This window comes from Melanostigma gelatinosum (assembly GCF_949748355.1).
Source record: "Melanostigma gelatinosum genome assembly, chromosome: 13".
Lineage (NCBI taxonomy): Eukaryota > Metazoa > Chordata > Actinopteri > Perciformes > Zoarcidae > Melanostigma > Melanostigma gelatinosum.
The window spans coordinates 21,112,096-21,137,271 of NC_136646.1; the positions used below are offsets into that span (position 1 = coordinate 21,112,096).

At 43.8% G+C, this 25,176-nt stretch overlaps 1 protein-coding gene across 4 annotated transcripts; it reads left to right on the forward strand.

Annotated features, from left to right (window-relative positions):
- The first annotated feature begins 411 nt into the window (after positions 1 to 411).
- rhbdf1a (rhomboid 5 homolog 1a) lies at positions 412 to 24,780 on the forward strand. Of its 4 annotated transcripts, none has more exons than XM_079282323.1 (19): positions 412 to 707; positions 16,149 to 16,293; positions 16,391 to 16,530; positions 17,109 to 17,216; positions 18,545 to 18,758; positions 18,993 to 19,199; positions 19,435 to 19,557; positions 19,681 to 19,844; positions 20,173 to 20,424; positions 20,569 to 20,680; positions 20,775 to 20,894; positions 21,008 to 21,121; positions 21,232 to 21,332; positions 21,420 to 21,483; positions 21,776 to 21,870; positions 21,973 to 22,048; positions 22,411 to 22,511; positions 23,441 to 23,594; positions 23,765 to 24,780. In XM_079282323.1, exons 2-19 carry the CDS (start codon positions 16,177 to 16,179, stop codon positions 24,182 to 24,184), a joined length of 2,682 nt encoding a protein of 893 aa, XP_079138449.1. In that variant the 5' UTR covers positions 412 to 707; positions 16,149 to 16,176; the 3' UTR covers positions 24,185 to 24,780. The 4 variants fall into 4 exon arrangements, with proteins under 4 accessions (XP_079138449.1, XP_079138447.1, XP_079138448.1 ...); XM_079282321.1 differs by having other exon boundaries at positions 20,775 to 20,849; positions 20,960 to 21,121; XM_079282322.1 differs by having other exon boundaries at positions 17,112 to 17,216; positions 20,775 to 20,849; positions 20,960 to 21,121.
- Positions 24,781 to 25,176: the final 396 nt, after the last annotated feature.

A 25,176-nucleotide genomic window follows, 5' to 3' on the forward strand; every position in this document is an offset into this window, starting at 1 on the left:
ACATTTTGATGTGAACTGGTTTTACTTTCTCTGCTTCATCCCACTGCAGATCCCAAAATGATTATGAAGTGATGATCATAAAACCTTGTTAAATTGATGACAATTTAGATGGTAGTCATTAAACATGTAATTGAATGGGGTTCACGGTGATTTTTGGAGAGAATCAGTGTTGACGGAGAGAGTTAAACCCGGGTTCAGACCCCCGGACCCCACTGTGCCTGAGGATATCGCTTAGTCACCGCCATTCCTCGGGAGAAGCAGCGCCCCCCGGTGTACACACCGATTGGTTGGTGATCTTGACGGGCTTGCCCGCTCCACAGACCGTCTCCAGTCCAGGGCGGGGCTGACTCTCCGTCAAACTGAATTAGGCTACAACCGGCGGAAGAAAACTTACCCCGGGTCGATTCATGGAGCAGTGTGGGAATGCTCTGTCTGTAGGTGGGCAGCAGAGAACCGGACGGCAGCGACATTTCGGCAACACCACCCTGGATTGCCTCTGCCGGTGTGATCACGAGTGACCTGATTTAATACCACGGCACCGGGCTTGGCTTAAAAACATCTGCGGGGTGGGAAAAGAAGCGCGTTTATTCCTGCGCCTCTATCAGGATGATGTGACAAATCATCTCATCTGCTGCCTGGGAAAAAAAGAATCGGTGTAACCGGATTTGTTTCACTGCTGGGGATCATCTGAGCTGGTTGTTAGAAGGGTAAGTTGTGTGATTATTGGCCGTCTCCTGCGGTCGCTCATACGGAAGGCAGGCAGCAGCCGGAGGAAGCGCTCACGCGTCGTGATCGGTCGCGATCGAGGAGGATAAACGAGTTTATAGTAGTCGATTGAATTGCTGGTCAATTGGTCAAAATGGGAAAACTTCATATACAGCCTGGACATAGTAAACAGATGAACAGTTGGGTTACAGGATGCCATTTGTGCTGCTTGTAGGGGAGTTTTCATAGTGGAACGGCTATTTAAAGTGTTCATGTGGTATAAGTGGCTCTACCTTATAGGGCCCAATCACCTTTTTTATACAATTTTAAAAAAAGTGAAATACCCTACAAGTTGAAGAAAAGGTTTAAGTGGAATGAATGAGGTGTAAGCTGAGCCTCATGTCCAAAATGAGCCACAGGCTGAGAAACTAAATTACTTTCTTTTCTTATTTTCATACAAATTGGCCAAATTAGGGAGATATTACTTTATGAGTCGAAGGCAGGATAGTTTAATTTCAAGATCAGGCAACATTTTCTCATGTGGCTTTAGACTGATTGAAGATGACTGGGCCTAATTGTAATTTTCTACGAATGAATGTACCTAAATGTTGTTGACTAATCATGCAGCACATCATGCACAAAGTCACACCATGACCTCACTCATCCTTGTCATCCTCCTCTTCCTCCTTGCTCCTCTTCCACCTTCATTATCAGCATCACCATCATCTTCCTCAAAGGCAATCGTGTATGTTAATGCATTATTCTGTGAATTTGATACGCACAAATGTTGCATAATTCATGGTGAAAATGTGCGTGAGAAGAGTGTGAGACAGCAGACGCTTCTCATATCATCTCCCTGCACTTGTACCCTTTGAACCGGAAAGCATTAGTTCTTCCTTAAAGCTTTGTTTTCTTCCAAACATTGGCTTTCATGAGGAACTAACACATGGTGACTCAAAGTGACTCATGGCAGGCAGTCACACAAGGGCATAAATTCCACAAAATCATTTGCATGGAGGGGTCACCTACATTTCTAGATTTGACTCATCCGAGTTTGAGAGCTCCAGGACGGCAGCTCGCAAACTGCAAACTTGTTGACATCTGAACGGTTACGCGCTCCGATGTCCTACAATACCTGGGCAGACTGAAGTGAAACCATAGACTTGTTGTATTAGAAACTGCTGAGTTATTTTGGCAGACAGGACATGGGAGCACATGGCCTGGTTTGTGTGCCTATAGTGTTCCTGAAACCGTATCACATGGAGGGAGGGGGATCATGGCTCTGGGTGATGTAAGCGCACCAATAAAGCAGGGGCTTTGATGTGTGATGGCAGTAGTGCTCATCCTCTGTATCTGCTCCAACTGGACTCCATAGAGAGTGTCAATGTGTGTGTGTGATTGGATGCTTATGTGGGTGCATGTGGGTGCGTGATACTTGGGAGCTGTGAGTAGCTCTGCTGAGGCAGGTGGACCATCCAGGCTGGCCTGTGTTGACTGGCTGGTATGTGAGTTTTTCAGGGGGCTGCTGAGGGGGCCACACTGTAGTCATGCCTGCATGACTCATGGCGCGGTATCCGTCTCTGTCAGTCTGGCCAAGTGCTCAACTGCTTCAAGGTGTTACCTTCAAAAGAGCTACAGTGCGCTTGATTTATGCTCAAGTGATGATGTTATCAACCTTCATTCATTGCCGTTCTTCAATAGATATTTCTGTCCATTCATCTCACAGCAGTCCGCAATAGCACCGTGGTGATGTTGTTCATGTGTGGCCTAATCACTTCAAGATGATGCCTCTACAAGCAGGACACAGTTATTTAGCCCAGAATTATCTCCCTTTGTAGATTTGATGCTCTGTTGATGAGATGACGTAGTCTTCAGCAATAGATTTCCTGGAAGAAGCCCCCTAAAATCAGCTGGTTCCCAAACCTGGGTGTGCTCCCTGTGATTGTTGGTTGTTTTCTCCCGTCTCTGGACAAACCTCGCTCTGAGTTCAGGCTAAATGAGCGTCACTGGGCTGAACAGTCCCATATGTACTGAGCACATGCTTCTCCAAATAACCTCAGGCTTTTTCTCAAGCAAACACATCTGTATCACAAGTCGAAAGTTTGATCACTTGAGAATCCTGTGTTACAGGCGACCTAAAGTTTACATTAACATGGCTTATTGTTTTAAGTCTCTATCTGTAATATCTAATGGGCACGTCTTTCGTAAAGGAGTCCACTATATTTTTTTTATATCATGCTTTTCATTTAAAGGCGCTATAAAAGACATTTTGAGCATTTCTATTGAGTCTCAATGGCTCTCAACATAGCGACGTCTGTTTACCTGAGTCAGTCGGGACGGTGTTATCGGCTGTAACCAACATATGAACGCAGTGCAGAGCGACGGCCGCGAGCTAACCAGTTGGTCACATGTCGCACGAGGAAAAATATTTATTAATATTTTTGCGGGGGTGAACTGTCCCTTAAATACATGTCACATGCCACATGTACTAAAAGCACAGGCAGGCAGCCCGGCTATGTCAACAAAGCAAGGAGAAGCTCGAATTAGAACACGTACAAGGGGAGAGCGGCTTCATTTTCAGCTCGGGTAGATATTATTTCACTATATTGTTTGTTGCTGTATTAATCCCATATAATGCACCTTTTCAACATTTCACATGTTCACGTTCTGTTGAACCCTGACAGGATGCTAATTTCCCCTTAAAGTTCCATGTAGCCTCTAAAATCCACACCATACAATACAATCGCTCAATATTATATATTCTGTATGTCCTTATTTTAGAATCCCAACTCTTCAGTGAGCCTAAATGATTCTTACTTTGAGGAAATACATAAAAACACAAGACACCACGTGCCGGGAATCATCATAAAATGTTTGTGTCTTATTTTATACTTGCTTCGCAAAAATTCAGCTCAAGATATGTCGTAACTTTGGAGACTTCAGGGTACTTCCCTTGAAATTAAAATAAATTCCTGAAGGTTTGCTTCCAGTCCACTAGGGATCGACCGACTCCCTGTGAGTGTATAGTGTAGAAGTCAATTAGAGCTGGATTACATATTGCTTTGAGACTGTCATGTGTCTGCCATCACAGGCAACTTTGTGTGAAAACTGCTACAGTGAAGATTGTCTCCTGAGTTGATTTGTGAATGTGGGGCACGGCAGCAGTATCTGGAGAGGTCAAACATGTTAACCAACTTGTTCTGCTACTTTGGAGACAATACACATGCTTTCCTGCTAAATATATTGGTTACAACTGTTCCCACAACTGAGCCCAAACAGACATCCGCTTAAAAGGCATGTCAGGTATGTTTTAATAGGGGATTGATGGTGAGAGTGTTTGCTCTCATTCTCGCAGTGCTCGCTCAGCTCGTACCTTTTTCTCTTTGATGTGGTTATGGTTTTGACTATGTTGTCAGGAGCAGGAACAGTGATTTTTCTCACATGTCAAATAATGTGGTATTTGTGGAAAAACAGAAATAGTGTTGAGTCTCCAGTGTCTGTCCTGCCTACACAATAAGGAATGTTGGCAGGAAATAAACAATATATGCATTGGTTGTGGGGCATTGGTTTTAATTATACAGGAAGTGTGTTTGTTGCTCGTACAGATCATCATCCTATGGCTGCTTGTTTGCTTGCCTTCTTCCCCTGTTGACGTCTCGGTTGTGTGACTCACAGCCGTTGCGTTCAACTGTTCCCATCCTTTGACATCTGTGTGGTGGCACGATGCAGCGGCAGCCATGACGGTGAAGTCAGTTGTGATGTAATGCTATAATACAGCGTGGCTATTTCAGGTCTACCTCTGAGCCTCCAAGGCCTCCGTCTGCCAGCATGCCACCCTGCCCTTCTCTCAGTCAGCACCTCATCTGTCACGAGCCAGACAGTCATACATGAACCAGCATTCACAGAATTTACTAGAAACCTTTGATGCAGAGATTTGGAGGCGTGATTAAATTGAAAGTACGGGTTACAATGAATTGTTTTTACAGTTATTTGGTTGAGGCCAACATTAGGCTGTAGCAGAGATGAAAACATCTAATTTAGGGTCTGTAGTTACAGGGTGTTTTTGTTCCTGCTTCTGTTCTCACTGACACGGTGTCTGAGGCTGGTTAACATCAGGACAATGCTCATTTTCAGGGCTGTGGGAATTGTTTCCCCAGAAGGCTGGCACTCATAGACAAACTGCAGTGGCTCCTTGAACTTTGATCTTCTTCTTCAAGCGTGAAGAGCTCTCTGAGGGCGTGTCCGCAGATAACCCAATAAATATCTTACTTTACCCGCTGCCTCGAGACAGAAATATATATGTAAGCCAAGGTATGTTGCAATTGCGTTGTCTTACCTGGGTGACATGCCTTGATAGAGGGGTTTGTTTCAAAGCTCACACAAGCTTTATTAACAGAGGTGTAACTTGATGGTCAACTGTAAAAAATCTGTGCAGTATCCTTGTTAGAAATGCACTTAGTTTTGTGCAGATGTTGTTATTACTTTGGTTTCTGACTGTCCAGCCGGAGGACCAACTCAAGGAACACCCTGACTGATACAGTATGCCAGCACTGTTACAGCAGCGATGAGGGTGCAGTTTTAAATAGGATAACACCCCCCCCCCCCTTTCCCAGATCGTTGGCAATGTCGGTTGCATACCCAGAGGCTGTGATTTCTCATTGTGTACCAGACTGCTAAAGTCAAGTTGACTGTTCCCTCTATAGAGCTGCACACACAGTTATATCTGGACTGTTTCAACAGTCCCACCAACATCACATACCATGCACCAAACTCATTCCAGCAGCTTTCCCAGAAATGAGGGTGTGTTTTGGATTCCTCTGTGACTTTTCTTTTGCTGGTTTTTTTTCGGAAGAGGTGGATCTCAGTCGGTTTGAATGCTCTTTTCTATTGAATGAACACGAACCATCAAATGTGGAAATATGAGTGCTGAGAGTTCGCTAAAGTATGCCCATGGTGCCTCTTCTCAAGTCTCACTTTATTTTTAGTACAAATAGATTTTGGTAACTCTGTTGGACTTTACTCAATGTTTGTCAGTCAGACTGATTGACATGGAATCAGGCCAGGCGTCGTTGGCATATTTGAACATGTACCTGATTCTGTAACTCTCAACTTTCCATTTTTACGGCCTCTGCTTCTCTTCACACCCGTGCCAAGTTTCCCTTCCACTTGCCAGTTGACAGAGCTTGTAATGTCGCGTGCCAGGGAAAATGATGTAAAGCCTCTCATTCATGGTGCCCAGTTGATCACGCCCAGTTATAGTGAAGCATATTCTCTTAGAAACAAACATGAACAGTTATACAAATCAAAAGTAATTCATTCCTGGAGGCTGAGAGTTTGTACTCTCACTCAGGGAGACAAGTTTTTTTTGTTGTTGTTTCACTTCTTCTGTCTCCTCACCAATATCCCGTTTCCTGATCATTTGTCGCTGCTGCATAAGAACACTTGCTTGTTGTCAAACCATGAGCAGACTAAGGAAGCATCCCTACATGTGTGCTCTGTGACCTGGGGGGGGGGGGTAAACAGACTTTATTTCCATAAAATGGAGTCTGTGTGTTTTCTTAAGTTAAATCAGGATTGAGGAGGCCTCCCCTGTCACTGGAGCTGTGACTGTCCCAGAGGACCTGCCCCAGCCTTCCCAGTTTTCCTGTGCATTTGTAGGGAGTTTTCCACTGATCTCTTGGCCAAGTTGCATGGCTTCATTCTTCCTCCTTCCTCCTTCCTCCCCCATCATCCTCCCTTATACATCTCCCTGATCTCAGCTCAGAGACCCTGGCCTCAGCTCTGGGTGTTCCCTTGGGATCCCCCTCACTTCCTGAGAGTAGCCTTCATCAGACTCTGGGGAATCTCTATAAGAGACTTTCAGTTATTTCACCCTTGAGTCTAAAAATATTCAATTGTGTAGGAAAAAGACGAAATTGTAAAAATACTTTTGCCGATTAGTATGAATCCAGTGCTATTCAAACCCATGTAAAGAGTAACACATGGTTGTGTGAATGTTCTTTATCATCTGAAAGGTTTTTCTGTGAACTGTCTTTTGAAAACCAGGTCACTGCCATGATGAATAATTCTCACTTGCTTTGACGCCCACATCTCACCTCGCATTTATCTGAATCATTGCTCCACAATTTACGTTGTTCACGCTTGTTCACAGCCTCTGCCAAAATGCATTGTGTCCCACAACAGTGACTGAGTCACCGTCAGACCCACAGGTTTCTGATGCGTGTCTGATGGAAGGTTTGTGAAGTACATTTTATTCCTCTTTGAGCAGAGGGGGATGTTGTAGTTGATGTACGTGGATTGATGTGTGTGTGTGCTCTTCCCACCACATCCAGCGCTGGGAACTAGAGCACATACTAGTTGTGGATAAGCACGTATTCGTCGGTCAAACTACTTTATTTTCTATAAATCATTCCCGATCAGATACAGTTTGGGCATGTCATTTATTTTAATGATGGCTCTTTGCCTCTTCTGATTGTCTTTCATCCACATATTTGTCTGTGTATCAGATGAAAGATACAAATGTGGTAGCTGTATTTAAATGACCAAGTTGTTGTGTGGAACAAAAATGCTTATTAATATATTTCTCCGAAGAAGTTATATGTTAATCCTCAAATCCCGAAGAAATTAGTTAATTTTCACTGAAAGTAATTTGATTTGGAAGTGGACTGAGTGTGTTTTGGAAAATTGAATTTGACATTTTGTTGACCTCTTCAGATATTTGTCATCATGTTGTGGATTACTTTACCATTTGAAGCTACATTTTCTTTAATAAGAATTCAGTTTCACCAATCATTCCTGATCGGCGCTTGGAAACCTCTTTACGTGCCTTTAAGTTGACTTTGTAGAGAGGCCAGCCTCCCTTCTCTCCTCTGCTTGAATCCATGCTAATCAGGCTGATTCCCATTGTGCCAGCAATGCAGGCCACACTTCATCTGCTCTCTTTAATAGACACGTCAGCTTCAATGTCACACCACACTGAGATCTCACTACTCTCTGCGCCAGGCCGGAGTGGGCGGCCGATCTGACTCAAACAGGGCCTATTATTTTCTGCGTACGGCGATGATGCTTCACTGTGACCAGGGATGGGATGTGTGTGTTTACACATGCAGTGCGGATGGGTTCCTGTGCACGTGAGCAAGTGTATGTTGTTTCCGTGGTTGTGTTGACCGGACAGGCAGAATGCTCCCGGTCTGCAGTGTGTTTCCTGCCTTCGGTTTGCTCTTCTCCCCCCTCCTCTCCTCTGCTCTGCACTTCCTTCCTTCCAGCACTCCTCTGTAAAATAAGCACCTCTCCCCGTGCTGGTGGTCTCCCACAGAGGATGTGAGATGACAGAGCTGATGGCTCTCCTTTGTATTTTTGATCCCGTTGATTGATTAGAGCACAAAGATAAACCTAAACAGTTGTGATCGTAGCATGTCGCTGTGTGCCGTCACCTTGGATGTAGCTTTTGTCAATTAACTGTACACGCAAATACGTCTCTGCTAAACTCTAATGGAGTAACTTGTACTGAGTAATTATTTTAGCTGGAAATTTGCTTAGTGCGCCATTTCAATTGATGGAGGAATGAAAACTTCAGCCTGCTTTTGCTTTTTGTGACTACGATCAGGCTGCTCAATGACCCTTGTTCAGCCCAGCTCACATTAGGCCGTACAATGCAGCCTTTTGTAGGCTTGATTCAAGCTGATATCATGCTGGAAACTATTTAGATGGGGATCACATGTTGTTAGGGCACACTGTTTCTGAGATTCTCCTCTTACTCACTTAAAGAGAGAATGTCAAACCTCCCAAAGACAATGAGGGGATTGTTTGTACTCTCAGGACACTTTTGGGAGGACCAGGCACTGCAAGGAAGATGGCTTACTTCCCTTTGTTGTGTAAAGCGCCTTCCCTTAGTAAGAGATAAATCTAAGATGTTGCATCAAACCAGGGCAGATCAATGGATGAGAAATTGCCTCGTCAGAAAGGTTGTGCAAGAGATCTTTAACGTATACATCTTTGACAAGGGCTGTACTCAAAGATCAGAATTTTGGTCTGGCTTGACAGCCCTCGTCTAATATGGAAATTCAATGTGGAAGTGAAAGTATTTCAACGCTTTGGAAATAGCATTGAGATTCATGAGTCTCCATGCCATTTTAAATAGAATTACATTAATTTCATTAGTTAGTTGAATCTAATTGCTTCTCATCCCTCTCAACCCTTTGCGCAGAACAAACGATAGTCTTGAAAATTTGACGTGTGGGTTCACTGCAGCCGTGTTGTTATTTGGACACTGTAGCTGTTGCTTTGAACATGTACCACAGTTCTCCGTTAGCCTCTGAGATGAGGTCACAGTATCACAGCCTTGTTGAATTTCACTAACTGTCCATGTTTGCCATGCCGTTCTGTCTTTAGCTCAATGTGGGATTGTACGGTAGGTTTCAGGGGTAGCTGGATTTTCCCACTTTGTGTTAGTCAGTACAGCTGGAGATACAGTAAGTTGAAGATAAGCTCTTACGGTAAACAAAGAGGTTTCAGGTTTGGCAGCTGGAGCTGCAGCCAAAAATGAACTGCTTATCAACTGCTTTATCCCGAAGTGGTGAAGGCTGTTTCACTGTGGGCTGATTCAACAGGGTGTTGCCTGATTTAACTGACGTGGTCATGGAATATTCACACAGCTCCCTTGTTATTGTATTTAACCGTATTTACTTGTCTTGGCCTGTGAGGTATATGTTGCCCACGCCGAGGGAGTTTTTACTGTCAGCTTCTTCCTCAAGATCAGAGGCACAACCACAGCTCCGGACTGAGACATTACACAGATTTACGAAGTGAGCTTCATTTTTCCACTGAAGTGAAGACGGGACGATACTATCGGTTGTGAGCTGGACCAGGTCCGTTCACAATCCTGAGAACCAAGATGCTGCAGCTGAGGGGGCTGTGCACAGCCGCTCCAATAGCAAGTATGTAGTAAATAATTCACCTGCAGGACTACTTATTACTAAATAATTCAAGTGTTGAATTAGTCACGCATGTAATCATTTTTCACCTGTACAGCAAAAAGGAAGAAACTTTGTGCTGAGCTGATATTAAGTTGGCTGATGTTTGTAAACACACTGAGATTAAAGTAATTGTATACATTTGTTCCTTTGTGCTCTTTAGCACACCTCATCTCTCCATATTGATTTCCTGTGCAGGATGTTGCTGCACATAGACAGGCTGGGTGTTGTGCAGATAAAATAACCAAGCGCTATTTTCTAGGACCTGCATTCGCCTGGTAATATGTAAGTCTTTGTAGAGAAAGACAGGAAGCGGAGCAGTCAGTGCGATGGTGAATACAGATATTACTTCTGGTGGTGGTTATTTCTTGAGACTGAGAAAAATGAATGCATCCAGTTCCATAAAACTAGTTTGATCTGCACATCTTGAGAGGTGTGCTCGCATTTTAGTTTTCATATTTTCACAGAAAACAGCCTAGAGATCTGGAGCAGGATGTTTTTCATGTTGGTCTACAGTTTCATCCAGACGTACATTTGCAGTTGAGCTCTATAAATACACCACATGCACACCGCCTGCTGTTAGGAGGCCATTTATACTTTCACGAGCTATTCATATCTCTGGCACTCTATCCTGTCATTTAGTAAACACTGTTATGACAGTAAGGGGGCCTTGCAATGGACCTGTCACTCCAGAGTGAAACCACTGAGAGTAAGAGGTTAAGTTTTCATTGTAAAATCCCACCAAGTGCTGACAGCCTGAGCTAAAGATCTGTGAAAAACATTGGAAAAGGCATGAGCTTCTCTCCCCTTCTTGGCTGGGCAGCCATGCCCTCCCTCAACCACCCACCTTGCAGCAGCCCCGCCCGCCCTCCATGCCTGCCCCTCAGATAGCTGTGACATTTGATCTCAGGGTCAGCTGCGACGGATATTTCTGCTGTGTCTCTGTGTGTGTTTTTTAATGTAGTAAGGTGGTTTTGTGTGACAGCCTGTCACATGTCACTAGGGTCAGTTCAGATGACTGCAGCTTTACTGGTGCTCAGTTTCACTTCACTCTCTGGCCTGCGGCTGTGTTTTGCGGAGTATTTTCTTCCTCGTAAAATGGGCAGAAAGAGAGAGGCTTGAAGCCTGGACTTTGGATAGCTCAATTTTATTTTAGTTGAGGAGTAATGTGTTGAAGTCACATAGTTTTCATAGTCGCCAGAGCGGCCAGAAATGAAGAGACTCATCAGAGAAATGCTCTAATTGATCATATTGTAGATGTAACTGTGTATCCAAATATACTTTCATAACTGGTGCTGTCATCTGGCATTAATGTCTGCTCTGCAGTATGCCACGTTTATTTTAGTGCCTGTTTTTGTCTCGGTTTCTGTTCTCCTCACCCAAATGAAATATCGGTAGCTTTGTAGTTTTTTCAGCTTCTTAATTCGATACCGGTCGGACGCACAGTGTGCTATATAAAGATCAAACGCATAGTTCAGCAATTAATGCGCAGATGGGCCTCAGATGCCTGTAGGACCTACACAAGACGCACGTCTGAAGTGTGAATTATTATTTAGATCGTCTATTGGGGGGAATTGACAGATCTGTTGCTTCTTCATATTGTTTCCCGCATGCCTCCACCCATTCACTAGAATGACTACGTGGTCATGAGTTTCTGCTCATCATTATGAAATCCCCTTTCAGGGAACTACAGCTACTGTATGTTAAGGTTGATTTCACAACAGTAGCTTTAAGTGTGTCTGATAGATGTTATTTATTTTCCGAAAATATCTCATTTGCTTTGCAGGTCTTCTGATCACGAGAAGAGGCTTTACAAAGAATGTTTCTAGTTATATTAGCGAGCGAATAGAGTGACTGTCTGAATAGCCTTGTTTCCCTCCATTGTTTACAGTGTCGAGCCTTGCCTCCAGCATGGAGTGAAACATAAGGAACAATGGATAGTAGGAGCATTTATAGCGAATGACTAACTGTTAGAGCATGGGGAAAACCAAACATAACCTGTTTGTGCCATTAGGTTTTCAGCAAGACAGCAATCTGGAACCTGGAATTGTAGCAACATCACTCGATATTAACAAGCTTGCTAGTACATGGGAAATTGTTACGGTAACACTACAATAATTATTTGAGCCAAAGTGGTCAAAAAGTTGACCTGCAGTGGACAAAGAAGCAGAAGCAACATGCAGGAAGAGAAAGAGGGTGAGCAGGAACGAAGGCCTGGGGCCAGGAAGCGCTGCACCTCTCAAGAATGAGGTATCCGGCCTTCTCACTATCCAGATTGATGAGGTCATCCATCATGGCGACGGTCCGTGCATGCTAGGCAGCAATTCCTCCTACCTACTGCCCACCCTAACTTCATAATCCCTGTTGAGAGCAAGCAGGGCCCTACTTGGCCAGCCTCCTCAGGCTCTGTCAGCCACCCTCCCACCCTCAGTGTGGCTGCAGCTAGCCTGCCTCCTGTAGAGTAGCGCATAGCAGTGGAGTACACTCAGTACCCGGAAACCAGCCAGCTCCTGTCCATAATGGTTAGACTTCATGTGGTTTCCTTCTCTGCCATTTCAGCTTGGTTTAGTGCAGCCATAGATCTTAAGGAATGTGGGTATGGCATGCGCTGAGATTGTAAATGGCTCCGGATAGAGAGGATTTAAAAAATATATTTTACAATACTATCTCAGAAATGTTTAATTCAGAAATTCTTCTTCTAAAACGTGTGATATGGTAGTGCCATGTGTACATTTGAGACCATATGTGTTGAGTTTAAAAAGCTCTTCATGTTCAATAGTGAGTAGCAACCGAAGATTTTAAGCAAGGCAACTGATGACGTATCCAATAAAAAAAGAGGCCATGGCCAGATTACCATTTTATTTATGATGAATGTGAAACAGGAGGGCAATGCTCTCTTGCAAGCCTTTGCACATATTTAAAGAGTTAGAGCAGTTGGAGAAAGCTGGTTATGTTGTGCACAAAATGAAGCTGGAACACAGCCCCCACCCTCACTTAGCGTCTTTTTTTATTTATTTTTTACTCCGGCTTGAATGCCTTCAAGGTGGCACTTAAGAGCTCCATCCACTGAGCCAGTCTGCTGTTTGTCTTTAAGCCTCACCTGTGGCAGCTGTTGTCATAAACCAGTGCCTTTTCTCTGCATGACTGGAGACCATTACCAAGTGATTATATTAAATGATGGCATGAAAAACATCATGGGGTTTGAGTTTGTATGCCGACGGTATTACAATAGATTGCAGCTCCCCAGACGGAGAAGGAGAGTGCTGGTTGTGCCTGTCTACTCCGGTCATTATGTTCTGCTGGATGTCCCTGCACCTGGAGAGACGTCAGCTTGTCCTCTGTGTTTTGTCCTACTGTCTATTTTCACCCGCCTAATGGAGAGAAGTGGCCTGTCGAAGCAATGTCAGCCCCATAATTTAAAAAAATCCATGCAGGGTTGTCATGGGTCTTGTAATTGTGTAGGACGCGTTAGTTTCTCACAAGGAACAAACCACGGCAGGAAGCCAATCTTGCCAGGCACAGTGTAAAGTTATGGGTGTGGGTGTTTTCCCTCATCGTGAAGTAAAAACAAATCTTTTTTGAGAAACTAGATTAAATCATTGTGGTCTAAAGAATGTGTGCCTGAAATCAGTGCTGGGAATGTAAACACTGAAGGGAACTATTACACGCTCTGAATTGCTGCCATACAACATCTCAACCAGAAGTACCATCACCTTGAGAGTAAGATAAGGCATTGTTGTGCATTCGCTAAGCAGTTGATCAGGTTGAATTAATTCAATAGGATAGTCTTGTCTCAGAAAGCCATTACCTTACAACTGATTTTCTTTAACCGTCAAACTTGACCATGAACAGATAACGTGCTCAAGGGAAGGCTAAACTTCCAGCCTGGATAATTGCCAAACGCAAAATTTAATCAACTCTCATTCCTCCAAGGATATTTCTCCTTCTGAAGGACTTTCTGCCTATGAAGACCCATCTTTTTCAGACGGGGACCAGCCTTGAGCAGTGATTTCTTATCACTCGATAGGAGAGATGACTGACATTTTGAGTGCTCCCTCACCGTGAGAAATGAGTCGGTGGCTGTCATAGCCATGCTTGCATCTGAGCAATGCCAACTGTTCCAGCTAAACTCCTCCTGAACATGAGTGGCAGTCCCATGCCAGCTCAGCTTTCATGTTGACTTTGAAGGAGGACGAGAGAAAAAGAGGGAGACGGACTTCCAAAGCACTTGGCTTCGCTGTCTGACCAACGTTGGAGGTTTACCTTGGGCTGTGACCAAATGCTCCTACGGCCCACTGATCAGTGGGCTAATGGAAAACCATACCAATAGCTGCACGGCTGCATTAATGCAGTACGTCTTGCTGGCTTCTTCTGCAAGGCTCTTTTTACATATCTGTGTATTTGGCACGATTAGAAAATCATGTTTGCTGCTGTGTGTGTGATACAGATGTTTAGTACTAAAGCTGTGAGATGTTTCAGTCACTCTCTCACTTAATTTACATAGTTTGAATAGCTTGTGGGTTTAAGTGTCTGTGTGGGTTTAATCTGGCAAGCAAGTAGGCAGAAAGCATAAAGAAACTCAAGCTGTAACGGCCTGTAAATGGCAATCACTCACACAGAGAACACATGCATATAAGGACAAGAGGAGTGGGAGACAGTAGGCAGGAAAAAAGCCTAAAGCAGATGGAGAAGCGCATAAACAATGTTGTTCAGTTTGCTTCCACCCATCCCTCCTCCATTCTCTGGATGCAGAGCAGCATCAATCAGGGCAAACTGAGTTACAGCAGGAGGAGAAAAAGCTCAAGCAATCAAACAATGTTTAGCCTGGAGGAAAATTAGGTTCCCGCCTTGCCTGCTCTCAGTTCAGTTCCAGTCTGTTTCAATCTGCAACCCTGAAGCCGATGCCCCCTCCCGTCACTGATCTGCTCTACATCAGGAGCCCCGCTGATTGAGCTAATGGTGAAAGTAATTAAATGTTGGGTGTCCTAGCCAGGGGCAAGAGAGAGGGCTGTTGTGCACAACACTGCACACAGCCCTCTCTGCAGACACTGGATTTGCAGTTATGATTCCTCTCAGTGCATTTACAGACGGATGACTTTGCAGCCGTTCTTTAGCAACACAAAAAAATAGATTAGAGTGAAGCAGAATGTGTCAAAATATGTCACTTTACTGGTCCTCACCCAGCATCATCACTCTCTGTTTCACACAGTCTCTGACTCTGCATCAGCCGGCTTTGGTCCAGGCTGCTTTGCTGATCTGGTATCACAGTCCAGACAATGTCACTGGAGGTCAGACGCCATTCAATGTAAAAGCCTAATAGGCCACAACCTTCCAGACTGACAGTAAATGAAAGATGAAACCCCCGTTATAACAACTTACAATGCACACTGCTGTTTTACAGACATCCCATCTCGTTTTTCTGCCTCTTGTAGCACGCTCAATCACTAAATGGTGGTAGAAATGTCAGCGTATGATATAGTAAATACCAGTGTGCTTCTGGGAACTGGTGGATTGACACATTGGTGATGACCCCTGCCGCCCTTAGTCTGAGGTTTTCTTCCCCTCTCTGCTGAGATCCACTGACAACACTTCCCATCATCACTTGGGCTGAAACAGAAGCCTGTGGTGCGTTGAAATGGCAATGGGAAACAGATGTGGTCACTAAAAGCCGTGGATTTTTTTCAAGGAGCTGAATCTGTAACAAGAAAAGTGAGGACGTGACCTGCTGCTCAAAACTCAAAGCCCCTGATGCAACGTAAAGACGTGTGACGATGAATAATTTAAGGACGGGAAAGCAGTTCTTGAAATTCATTTGGTTTTACAGCTCCATAGCCCTCTTTCGCAAGTTTACTCATTTGTGCGTTGCAAATTATTTTGTACAACCTTATTATTATTTTGTCTGCTGAGTGAAATATTGCTTTTATCAATGATGAACGCATAACTATGCTAACACTTATTTATGCGGGATAATGCTTGATCATTGAAAGTGTAAATGATGCCTGTGTACTGAGGTGAATGAGCAGTTTTCTGTTGTAATTTAGTCAACGACAGGAAATGAACCAGCAGGCTCCGAGAATTGAGGTTAGATGGTGGGACGATAAAACGAGGGCCTGGTGATAACAAGCTGCAGCTACAGACAAGCTGTCGGATGGTGAGGTTGACTGTGTACCTCCTTTTTTTTAATTGGCTCTGTGAGCTGTTTTGGGGAAGGGGTAAACAGCTGTAGGCTGCTCTCAGTGGTTTCCTCTTTATTATCTTTTGAACAGAATTATGTAAACGCCCATGTTTGAATCAAATAAGGGAACTTGGCACTCTCTTGTGCAACAATTCTGAAGCACAAAGTCATTGTGTCAAATATATTTATAAATGCAAACAATTCCCCTTGATTATGTGTTGCGCCTAAAGATTACATGCGTTTCTTTGAAACTAATAATAACATCAACGTCATCTTCTCCTTCTCTGTCTGTGTAGCTGGCAGGCCTGGGGTGGGACAGAGAACATGGCTGAACCACGGCGGGAGAGCACCAGCAGCCTGCAGAGGAAAAAGCCTCCCTGGCTTAGACTGGACATTCCCACGGCTCAGATGTCACTAGACGAGCCTCCCACTTTTGTTCAGGTGTTCGTTCTCGCTGAATCCCCTTTTCGTTTCACCTTTTGTCTTTTTTTGTCATGACTTGTGTTCACACTACTCCTATGCATCCTTTCCTGTATAGCCGGTGAGGAGGCAGGGGTTCCTGCGCAGCATCAGTATGCCAGTGGAGACCTCGCACCTCCAGTCACCACTCCGTGACCTGTTTGACATCCGGCGGCCTGTCTTACAACGCCAGTCATCCATCACTCAAACCATAAAGAGGTAAACGCAGCTACTAATACCCTGGATTTATATATTAGCGTCGTGATATAAGTGGGTTGTAGCATGCTTCATGTTTAGAACAGTGTTTCTCAACCTTTTCCAGTCGCAACCTCCTGACCTCCTGGAATTTTCTCACGACCCCCTCGGGGGTTCCGACCCCGTGGTTGAGAACCACTGGATTATAAATTGAAGAACTATCAGATTTAGTAGATTATAGAATGAAATGCTACAGCATGTAATCTAAGCAGCGCATGCTTATAATGAAGGATGTTAGCAGCCTGTGTCCCATGGCATGTAAAAAAAACCCTTTCCATCTAACTTCAGTATTTCTGCTCTCCTTACCTTTTTCCAATTGGCATGACTGTTTCTGTCATCTGCCTGATAATAACCTTCCTAATGTTCTAAATCGCAATGAAAACCAAGTCTAAACTCAACAGTCTGCTTTGCTCTCTCTGCATGAAGGCTACAGCACTGTCCAGCTGCACTTTTCCTTCTCACTGCCTGTTGTCTTTTCTCTTTCCTTCTCCTTCCTCTTGTCCCTTCTCGCCGCTCTCCGGCCCTGCTCTGCCTGGTCTCAGCAGCAGACGGGTGCACTTTGAGCGGATTAACACGGTTCCCATTAAGGGCCAGCGGGCTGCTCGCCGCAGCATCAGGAAACACCATTCGCTCTCCAGAACCCTGCTCAGGTACGGCAGGAAGTCCCTCACAAGACCGTAGAGGTGTTAGGGTCAGGGGTGTATACTCACTCTGTATGTTTACCGTAGAACCATAATTCTGACATGATTTTGCCAATGTCACCTTTTAAAATTTTGAATTTCATTCACTTTACACCTCACAAGATTCACAATAATTGTTGTTTTACAGTCAGTCACCAGCTGCTGCAGCTGTGAGTCATAAGAGGACCTGAAACCAAAAGCTGTCCTTTTACGAATTCCCCTTTATTCAGAGTTGCAGGAATGACGCAGCCGGGTAGTGAGTGGGGCAAACAAACAGCATGCATCACAATAAGTTGCTAAATATGCTTCTGAGTGGTACTTGTTTGTGGGCCAGTGTTTTCGGGTTGACATGCCATGTCTGAAGGCTTCTTTAGTAGACACTGATTAGATAAGCATGCTGGGCTATAACTATGTTCAAACATACTCATAGAGATCAAGGTCAGCAAGGCTATTATGTCTCCTGCTGCCATGAAAGACACACATATCTTAGAAAACTAACTGTACAATCTTGTCACTGACACATATTTTGAGAGCAGAGGACCAGAAAACCAGCAAAACGTATTCACTGATGGAAAGAGTGAGCTGAGCTCGTGAGAAATAGACTTTAACCGAACTTCACTGAACATTCACTCTGCAGCTGGTAATTAGTGTAGAAACAGCTAGCTTGCCTGAACTTTCCTTTGAAGATTGTTTCTGCTTCCACTCCCTGCCCTCGGGGTGCAGTAACATTGTTTGCTCTGGCACTTATTAGGCTTCAACTTCAACAACGGGATTGCATGTATATTCATCAGCTGTTGGTGGAATGGGAGTAGAGTAGGACACAATTAAAATCTCAGAAGACTCCCTTGTTCTCTGTTAATTGGATTTGCTGTCTGCTTGTCAATTAAAATTAGAATAAAAATAAATTGGCTTTCATTTGCAGCATCCAATTCCAGTATATCCCTCTCCTGCTCACTTTCTTTGAACCTGTAGACTTTGTGACGCTCCAGCGTGCATTCAGTGTCTGTGTACCTTTCTTTTCCGTTGTGTCTGGAATAAACATGCCCAGGCTAGTTCCCTCTACTGTACCTATTACGTGCACTAGTTTCTTCATCCCTGGAAGTGCAGTCAAGTCAGTCCCACGCGTGTTTGGTGATCCATTCCTCCACATACAGGGCTCTTAAGAGGGTCATCATTGAGTGCCCATACACCTCAAGTTTCACCATGCCAGATAGCATTTAATCTCTCCATGAAAAGTGAACCATGTGTGCTGCGAGTTTTGTGACCCAGAGCTGAAAGGTCAGTGTTTGTGGTGTTAGGGGAACAGCAGACTGGTTTGGGGTCAGTAAGGATGGCGATGCCACCCAGAAATGGCAGAGGAAAAGCCTGCGCCACTGCAGCCTGCGCTACGGAAAGCTGAAACCACAGGTTATACGAGAGATGGATCTGCCCAGCCAGGACAACATCTCCTTAACCAGCACGGAAACCCCGCCTCCTCTCTATGTCCCCTCCTCACAATATGGCATGCAAAAGGTAAAGGAACATATGGGTTGCTTTTCTTAATGCTGTTCTTATTCCAATCCATATTTTTTTTATGAAAATATGTCAGGCAGATGGTAGAAAATCATGTACTTTAACCTGAAATAAACAAATTAGAGGCTTGTGTTCTTGTATATATCAACTGGGACCTAAACTTGGCACACAGGTGCATTATGACCAAAAATCTGCACTTTCTAACTACCCTTTGCTGAACCCATTGGTTTCCAGATTGTGGACCCATTGGCACGAGGACGAGCCTTTCGTATGGTGGAGGAGGTGGATGGCTACAGCGTGCCTCAGACCCCCATCACCCCTGGAGCTGCCTCGCTTTGTTCCTTCACGAGCTCCCGCTCAGGTCTCAACCGACTGCCTCGTCGACGAAAAAGGGAGTCTGTGGCAAAGATGAGCTTCAGGGCCGCAGCAGCGCTGGTCAAGGTGAATGAGAGGGACGATGAGATCCACTTAACGGATTAAATATGCATCTGTACAATGCTTTAACAGTTTTTGGTACACATATTCTCACATAACAGGAGAATATGTGTACCAAAACGCTGTACATGTTCCTTTCTGTATGTTATTGGAATTTATTGGTGCTGTATAACTTTGTAACTGGATGTGACGGAAAAATGACAGCTGTTAATGCACATGTTTGTGTGTGTTTCTCTCTCAGGGGCGCTCAATACGGGAGAGCACTCTAAAGCGGGCCCAAAGACGCAGCTTCACCCCCGCCAGCTTCATGGAGGAGGACATGATTGACTTTCCTGATGAACTTGACACATCTTTCTTTGCCAGAGTAAGACAGGAAAAACAGCAATGTTGTTGTTTTGCCGTTACTATGTAACCATGTTTATTTACAGTTGAACAATAATTCTAATTAAAAAAAAACACTATTTTCTTTCCACAATGTTCTTTCTAGGATATTCTGATGCAGGAGGAGTTGTCTACTTACGCAGACGAGGTGTTTGAGTCGCCGTCTGAGGCGGCCATGAAAGAGGCAGAGCCCAGCAGCAGCAACGACGAGACCGAGCTGACAGGCAGCGCCCTTGATAAGTCGGAGCTGGAAAGAAGTCATCTCATGCTGTAAGCAACTATGGCCACAGAGTTAACCATTCAGGCTGTACTGATACCATCATTTAAAAAATAATGATTAACACAATCCATGTTACAGTTTTCACTGTGAGAGTTGCACTAAATGTCAAACCAACAGTAAGTGTACGATATAAAGTGATTTGGTAAAAAGAGATGATTGTTGTTTTTTGTATTTGATATGATATATATTTAAACACACAATAAATACGCAGCTTTTTTCAGCTCTAGTGATAACCAATCTGACAAAAACATTTTATTGATCTGGTTGATAATATAGCCAGATAATGTAGAAGTGTCGTCTCCTCTGTTGACTCTCCAGACCTCTGGAGCGAGGGTGGCGCAAAGCCAAAGAAGGAACACCAGGACCACCAAAGGTGCCCTTGCGGCAGGAGGTGGTGAGCGTTACCGGGCAGCGGCGTGGCCAGCGCATCGTTGTACCTGTCAAGAAGCTTTTTGCCCGGGAGAAGAGGCCTTATGGATTGGGCATGGTAGGGAAGCTCACAAACCGCACATACCGCAAGCGCATTGACAGCTACGTCAAGAGGCAGATAGAGGACATGGATGACCACAGGTACTGCACCTCTTCATAGATCTGACTAATAGCATTTTCCCTCTGCTGCTCTCAGTGGATGACAATGATGGATAATGAGAGCTGCTGTTCTTTTTCTTCTTTTTTTTTTAAATTTTTTAAATGCATTCGCTCTATCTCCTCTAGGCCTTTTTTTACATACTGGATCACTGTTGTCCATTTGCTCATCACTATCTTGGCTGTATGCATCTATGGTATTGCACCAGTGGGCTTTTCCCAGCATGAGACAGTTGATTCTGTGAGTAATAGCACATTTTCACAATATTTTCATCTCATTATGACTCCTTTCATATTGATTGTACTCTTTGTGATTTGTATGTCTTCTGACATAGGTTTTAAGAAACAAAGGTGTGTATGAAAATGTCAAGTTTGTACAGCAGGAGAACTTTTGGATTGGGCCGGGGTCGGTGAGCACTCTTCTCTTGATAGACGAATACAAGCAACAATCATGTGTAAATGTCTTTAAATATAGACTATATTTTAGATGGTTTTTTTCCCTTTTACTGTGCATTGTTAGGAAGCTCTTATCCACCTGGGGGCCAAATTCTCTCCATGCATGCGGCAGGACAAACAGGTGCATGATCTTATCAGGGAAAAGAGAGCTATCGAACGCAACTCTGCCTGCTGTGTGCGTAACGATCGCTCCGGCTGCGTCCAAACCTCAGAGGAGGAGTGCTCGGTCTGTAAACAAGCCCAGTTCTTATTTATGTTCCTTGACCTTTTTATAATTTCACCAGAGACAAACACGGTGGGACGTTCTAACCCCTTCTTCTGTGGCTTTATTTCTAGAGTACTCTAGCTGTGTGGGTAAAGTGGCCGAGGCATTCCAGCACTCCCCAGTTATATGGTAAAGACAGACAATATGGCTCTGTGTGTCATCAGGATCCCAGGTAAGATGCACAAGTAGTTCTTTCGTCGCACATTATAAATGAACTGAGACTGGCTGGTAAATATAATGTGTGTTTCTCGCTCTACAGGATATGTCTCGAGCCTGCCTCAGTGTTACCTCATGACTGGCCTGATGACATCAGCGAGTGGCCAGTAAGTGCAGTAAAACTGTGTCTGAAAAGTTAAAGCTGATCACTCACATATGACCTGACCTTGATGAAATGCTTGGGGGAATTAATTATATTTACTCTTTTAAGTCTTCTTTCATAATCATAGAATATCTCTGCATTATCCTCTCAACAAAACACAGACGTTTAGGGCTTGTAACAAGTACAAATGTGATACATATTTTCATTTCGATGAATCTTGGAAGGATATTACATTTTTGGCACTGATGAAGATTTAATACTTAAAATAATAATGACAATACTGCTTTGGCTTTTAGATTTGTACCAGGTACAACACAGGGAACCACACCAACCTGCCTCATATAGACTGTACCATCACAGGCCGACCATGCTGCATTGGAACCAAAGGGAGGTGAGGAGAGCTGCTGTACCTATGATGAACATTTAACCTGGACATCATTTCAAAAACACGACTAGTTCACTCATTTATTAATTGCTGCTACTTTTCTTGGAGGTGTGAAATCACATCCCGGGAATATTGTGACTTCATGAACGGCTACTTTCACGAGGAGGCTACTCTCTGCTCTCAAGTAAGCGACTTCCTCCTTATTATACACAAATGAGACATTTTATTTTCTCATGGGGAGAAAGTATTTAATGGAAACTATTTTTCTCGGTGGAGAGCCACTGAAATACGGCTGCTAAGCTTGCTGCCTCCCCGACCTGGCCCCGGATGAGATGATGGATGGAGGGAGGGAGTTATTTAATGCAAAACTTCATTTGAGCTGCATCTGTTGCTAATTTAACCTGGTGTACTATTTTGTACACTTCCTGAATACCAGTCCAAGCCGATCTTCATTTGCATGTTATTTGTGATCTTTGATTGTCACATTAAAAGTATATGTATAACTGAAGGCCATTACCAAATATGCTGTGCTATGTCTTTCTTCAGGTGCACTGCATGGACGATGTGTGTGGACTGTTGCCTTTCCTCAACCCTGAGATCCCAGATCAGTTTTACAGGCTCTGGCTCTCACTTTTCCTGCATGCTGGGTGAGTCAGAAGCTGTCAACAAGTAGTTTTGCTTATTCTAAGATTTGGCTGCAAATGAAATAAACAAAAAAGGATATGGGATTTATTCTATTGTTGAATAATTTATGTTCAACATTTTTATTTGAATGGTTTTTTTTGGTGCAAGTATTTCAGCTTCAAATATGAATTGTAATAAAAAGAAAAACCCTACATATGTACGTTCTACACAATAGTATAAATCAAATAAAATCTTGCTAACTAGACAGCCTATCAGCCTATGTATCAGTCAAAACAAGGTACTGAAAATCAACTTTGTCTCAGCCTGGTACACTAGATCAGTGTTTTCAAGGACTGTATGTGTTGTGCATATACAAGAAAATTGCCTCCAGCTGTCAGTAGCTCTCCTCTCAGTGTAGTCATACTCACATTACTCACATTACAACAAAACAAAGGATTAGAAAGATTGTCTTAATAAAGATACTTAGGTGAAGAATCGTAGTGAAATATCTTATTTATTCACTTGCAGTGGGGGTTTCTCTCATGTTAAATACATGCAGATGAATTAATTGCAGTTATGCACTGTGCATTTCAGACTGACAGCACTACTTTAGTGTAGTTCAGACCTGTCAGTCAGTCGGCACAAAGAGCTGACCTCACTGTTAAGAAGAGCCGTGCTTCATCTTCATGCTGTCTGTTATCTGTCTCCTGGGTAATTAAACAAAGTGCCCTCGCTACACCAACTCATTAAGCTTCAATGAGATAGAAACAGATTTTGTTGATGGTCAAAGTCATCGGTCTGCTGAGTGGTTTGCCTCGTCTGCACTGAGGAATTATCTTCTCAACACGTGCATCTTTTCTCCCACACACACACACACACACACACACACACACACACACACACACGTCACATTGGACACACATGAGCACCTTGTCCATTTCCGTCCTCCCAGGATCCTTCACTGCCTGGTGTCGGTGGCTTTCCAGATGACCATCCTGAGGGACCTGGAGAAGCTGGCGGGCTGGCTGCGAATCTCAATCATTTACATTCTCAGTGGCATCACTGGCAACTTAGCTTCAGCCATCTTTTTGCCCTATAGAGCAGAGGTGATCAACACTTTAACACCCACAAAATATCAGTGCAGGAACATCACAGTCGTATTATGTGTCAGAGATTTCCCATTTAGGAGCTCATCAGGTTTACTAAGAACATCATATTATGCTTTTAAATCACATTGTAAATGTTTGTGACCCTCTCTGCCCTCTTTGTGTCCCAGGTGGGCCCAGCCGGCTCTCAGTTTGGGATCCTGGCCTGCCTGTTCGTGGAGTTGTTTCAGAGCTGGCAGATCCTTGCCCAGCCCTGGAGGGCCTTTACCAAGCTGCTGTGTGTGGTGCTCTTCCTCTTTGCCTTTGGGCTGTTGCCATGGATCGACAATTTCGCCCACATTTGTGGCTTCATCTCTGGCTTCTTCCTGTCCTTTGCCATCTTACCCTACATCAGTTTCGGCCGCATGGACTTGTACCGCAAACGCTGTCAGATCATTGTTTTCCTGCTGGTGTTTGTTGGGCTCTTTTCGGGCCTTGTGGTGCTCTTCTATGTCTACCCAATTAAGTGTGAATGGTGCGAGTTGCTAACCTGCATTCCCTTCACGGACAAATTCTGCGAGAAGTACGACCTCAACGCTCACCTCCACTGAAGTGTGAGCATAACAGGAAGGCATCAGGTCAAAAGATGTGGACTAACAGATGATGTCAGCCAGTCTGCCTCCACTCTGCCCCTGTGTGACTGGGGGACTGTCCCCTTCTCCATAAACAATGACAATATACTTGTGTTTTTTTACTCCGTTAGTATGAATACCTATGCCGCTCATCTTAAACACTTCCTTTAATCACCTCCCTGTTCACCGGCAGTCATTATCACTCCTTCACTGTCCAGTGAAACAAAGGTATGGCACTTCTGAACCTCATCAATATTCCCAGCTGCCCTTTACATGTGAGGCAGGAATTATAGAAGCCAGCGCTGGTGCAGAGAGACATTCGCACTCCAGACATAGGTTTTATTGTTCAGGCAACCTCATACAGAAGCAGGGACAAAAATCAACTATTGATACCGTTGGTGCCTTGTTGATAAATGTACCAACTACTGCCATATTTTTGTTACATTATACTGAGCACTCGAATGTTTTCTTTCATTTGTTTATTGCTTCTCAAGAAGTGATGATTGTTTTGAACATGGTAGTGTTTTAGCTACCTGTCTACTCACATGTAACTGAAAACAACAGTAAAAAAAAATCTACAAATGAAAAATGTCTGTTGAAGATTGTTTCATAGTTTATGCAAATTAAGCAACAAAGAACCAGCAAATATATGCTACAAATATTTCATTGACAATCCAAGCGTGTTTAGTGGCTGCATGATCAGTATGTGCGTCCTCAAGTTACTAACCTTTACAGTAGTGACACTGAATTCATCACACCTTTTGTGATTTATATGGTTTATAAATATAGAGTATTTACATCACATCTCCAGCATTCAGTGTTGCCAGAAATTGACAATTAATTGCTTCGATTACAATACACAGTGAATTGTAAATGATTTGATGAATTAAAAATAAACTAATTGACAATAAATAAATGAAGACGCAACATTAAGCTCACAAAGCCACGATGCAAATGGTGACAGAGGGAAC

Excerpts from the sequence above, each read along its gene's own strand:
- rhbdf1a (XM_079282321.1), top strand. The coding sequence starts at position 16,177 with ATGGCTGAACCACGGCGGGAGAGCACCAGCAGCCTGCAGAGGAAAAAG. Across the intron at positions 20,681-20,774 it reads AGCATGAGACAGTTGATTCT|GTTTTAAGAAACAAAGGTGT; the intron begins GTGAGTAATAGC and ends CTTCTGACATAG. Across the intron at positions 20,850-20,959 it reads TTTGGATTGGGCCGGGGTCG|GAAGCTCTTATCCACCTGGG; the intron begins GTGAGCACTCTT and ends GTGCATTGTTAG.